Raw genomic sequence first — 3,809 nt, 5'->3', positions numbered from 1 at the left:
AAACGTTAACAAAATCAACTAGAGAGCAGAGACTAGAGACACATCTTAACGGACGCTTTTCCGCTCGGGACCGGAAGCGATCTTTGTTTCCAGCAAGCGCTCAGACACTTTTTCCTCACTACCGTTTTTGAGTTTGCTACAAAGACACTCTTTAAAACTTCACGGGATACATTTTATTGACGAAAACATGTTTGTTTTTCCAGAGCTTGTCTGTGTGCTTTTACGTAACACACTTTCAGCGGGAACTTTGAAGCCGGTTAGCGGGGAATGAGCTAACACCTTAGCCTCGTCGTCTCCAGGGCGATTTTAAAGTTAATTAAAAAAATTATTTTGTTTCATATGTTTAATATTGAGTTTTGTCTGGGAAAATAAACATGTTGTCTCAGGCGGTCCGCGGGGACGTGGGTCAGAACCAGTCCTCTTTCAATTCCGACACTGGAGAACTTCTCATGCGCTCCACTCGGGCTCTTATCGCCGCTAGTAGCCTTGCCACTGGGTCGGCGACCGGTCCCGTGCGGTTAACTATCCGAAAAGTGTCCGACGACTACAGGCAGATCTCCAAACAAGGGAAGCCGCGGTCGAGGCTTCGACACGAGCCAGACACCGGAGCCCCTCTTAGGACACGAACCGACATTCAGCCCGGTGAGTTTTAGTTTTTTTTTTACACAAAATGTATGTTGCTTGTTTTTTGGCTGTTGAATATTGCTTAATTAAATGTAATTCCGTTTGTCAAAATAGTGTTTTAACATTCAGTGCAGAAATATCCGTTGCTTCAAAACGCAACACTCACTTCCGGTTTACCCGTGTCACATGACTGCAAGCGTGACATCTCATTGGCTGGTTATGAGATCGCTTCAGGCTTGATCTACCGGAAGTGTACGTAATTGTTTTTCCTATTGAACGCTTAAACATATATTGGCAATATACAAACAAACCAAGGCATTACAATGTATCTCAATATTACATATATTTTACTAGGTTGACCAGTCAACATCCTTCTACAAAGTGAAGTAAGAAACCATACAAAATATTTAAAGAAACAACTACAAAGAAATAAAATACATACAGATACAGAAAAAAGGCTTATCTGAAAAGACAATAATTTAGGGCTTCTCTATTTTTAACCAATTTCCAAGAATGTATTAATAATTTGAAATCACTAATCCAATGGTAGAATTTGTGTGTCACTTCTAGAAATTGACTTCTATGTATTAAAAATGTAGCTTGCAACATAATAATATTATTAATCGTTTCTAGGTCGCTATCTTTCATAAATGTGCCAAATTATAATTTTTTTGTGAATGGGGACATCTCTATTTATCTGATCTCCCAAAATAAATGTTCGGTATCACCTTCTAAAAATAAATGTAGCATCTCAGATCTCACAGTTGTCAACCATAATGTTACCTGAAGGAATCAATAAAGTACTATCTATCTACATATTTCTTGATCATATTTCTTTAATCATTTTAAACTATATTTCTTTAACTTCAGGAAAATTGGATAAGTAATATATATTGTCTTTATATTACCTATTTCTATGTACGGAGATTCATTTGTGTACTTTTTAACTGCATTTTTTGCATTTGAATTTTGTGAACTCTATTTACATCAAATTATATTCATTGATTAACATTTGTAAACAAAATGTGTGTGTTCTTACAATACAGTGTTTAAAAATCCAGTGTAAAAAATTCAGTGCAGAAATATTTGTTGTTTACAGGAAGTGAGTCCCTTCATTAGAACAAATATTTGTACTCTAAATTCTAAATTATTTTACTCTGATTTATTTATTTTACGCATATTTTTTTGGTACTGAACTTTAAAACACGCATAATTTGATGTAAAAAAAAAGATCAGTTTGCAAAATTCAGTTCCATAAATTCAGTGTAGTAAAAAAAATTTGTAATAGACACAACTTAACCTCCATATTGAGTCTTGAAGCAACAAATACAAATATTACACTTTGAAAATGTTTTGTTTTACATATAAAAAACTCAGTTTTCTTTGACAAAAAGGGCATAAGACAAACAAATACCAAATTAATAAACCAGCGTATCTGCATGGTTTTAAAAGTCTTGAATCCAACAAATTGAATTTAAGGCCTTAAAAATGTTTAAAATTTCATAAAAGTTCTTAAATACAATTTTGAAAGGTCTTCAAAAATCTATTAACGTTACTTTTATCTAAATATGCATAAACTTCAGTCTTGCTTTTAAATGTTTGCATTTTTGAGGACGCGATAACGTAACTACAAAACGTGCTGCCCGGTCAGAATGAGTCGCGCACTACCCAGTGTGCTGTGCGCACGCAGCATTGTGTTGTTACAGCTTAGCCATCCAAAAACTGCCAACAATACTCTATTGACATCTTGTGACTTGAAAGTGAACCAGCAATTAGTGATCTTGTTATTTTAAGCGCTAACGCAGACAAGCTACTTATAGCGGCGCCGTGATCACACAGCTTGTGCGGCTATATTGACATCATCGGCTGGTGAGCTGTGAAAGTTTATTCTAGATGATAAATTACGCCACTCAGCTGTCGATGTGAAATGGGTCTTAAATTGTACTTATTATGGTCTTAAAAAGTCTCATAAAGTTTTACATGTGGCTTTTTGAAATCTGCAGAGACCCTGTAGGTTGGATCTGAAGGTCATCTAGAGATTTAAGTGTTGAAAGTAAAAAATAAAATGTGTGACTTATTTTTAACACTTTTATGACTGGGACCCTTTTGGATCCCCTAAAGTGTAATTTTTTAAAACCTAATTGTTTAAAAAATAATAATGAATCAAAATCAATGTTGTCATAAATTATTGACATATTTAAGGCTCCATTTATTTCACATCAAATATTCCTTTCAAGTACCTCGGAGTCTTGTTCACGAGTGAGGGAAGAGTGGATCGTTAGATCGACAGGTGGATCGGTGCGACGTCTGCAGTGATGCGGACCTTGTATCGGTCCGTCGTGGTGAATAGCAGTTGAGCCGGAAGGCAAAACTCTCAATTAACTGGTCTATCTACATGCCAATCCTCACCTATGGTCATGAGCTTTGGGTTATGACCGAAAGGACAAGATCACGGATACAAGCGGCCGAAATTAGTTTTCTTCCTTCGGGTGACGGGGCTCTCCCTTAGAGATAGGGTTAGAAGCTCTGTTATCCGGGAGGAGCTCAAAGTAAAGCCGCTGCTCCTCCACATGGAGAGGAGCCAGATGAGTTGGTTTGAGTATCTGTTCAGGATGCCACCCGAACGCCTCTCTAGGGAGGTATATAGGGCACATACGACTGGTAGGAGGCCACGGGGAAGACCCAGGACACGTTGGGAAGACAGTCTCCCAGCTGTCTTGGGAACACCTCGGGATCCCCCAGGAGGAGCTGGACAAAGCGGCTGGGGAGAGGGAAGACTGGGCTTCTCTGCTTAGGCTGCTTCCCCCACGACCTGACCTCGGATAAGCGGAAGAAAATGGATGGATGGAGGGAATTATTCTACTTTAGTTTGAACATATTTTTTGTGGAAAATAATGTCTATTTTGTGTTTGCTATATAAAAAACAATGTTTTCTCTGACACTTCTATGGTCATTCCTGCCACATGTGACTAACTGCTTCCGGTTTTAAGTGTGTCTCTTCCAAGAATGACTCGTATGCCTCCTGAGAGACTCCGCAGCCATTGTTAACTGCTGCATGCCAGTTGGATCTCTCACTTGCAAGAGCATCCCTGTTGTCAATGTTGATGGAGAAATATTTCAGGTCTCTCATGATTACGTCTTTAAAACGTAGACGGGGACGTCCTTGTTTGCGCGGACCATTGGCT

At 38.4% G+C, this 3,809-nt stretch overlaps 1 protein-coding gene across 5 annotated transcripts in view; it reads left to right on the top strand.

Moving 5' to 3' along the window:
* The first annotated feature begins 51 nt into the window (after window positions 1-51).
* LOC133646750 (protein TALPID3-like) overlaps window positions 52-3,809 on the top strand; it is a 42,730-nt gene continuing 38,972 nt past the window's right edge. For 4 of the 5 annotated variants that reach the window (XM_062042480.1, XM_062042479.1, XM_062042478.1 and 1 more), the window contains exon 1: window positions 53-642. In XM_062042480.1, the coding sequence (XP_061898464.1) occupies window positions 375-642 (268 nt within the window). In that variant the 5' untranslated portion in view covers window positions 53-374. Of the gene's footprint in view, window positions 643-3,809 lie in introns of all 5 variants that reach the window. The other variant, XM_062042481.1, reaches the window with a different exon arrangement.

This window comes from Entelurus aequoreus, linkage group LG03, assembly GCF_033978785.1.
Source record: "Entelurus aequoreus isolate RoL-2023_Sb linkage group LG03, RoL_Eaeq_v1.1, whole genome shotgun sequence".
Classification (NCBI taxonomy): Eukaryota; Metazoa; Chordata; class Actinopteri; order Syngnathiformes; family Syngnathidae; genus Entelurus; species Entelurus aequoreus.
The sequence above is the reverse complement of the archived record's forward strand: the minus strand, read 5'-3'. Positions and strand labels throughout refer to the sequence as shown.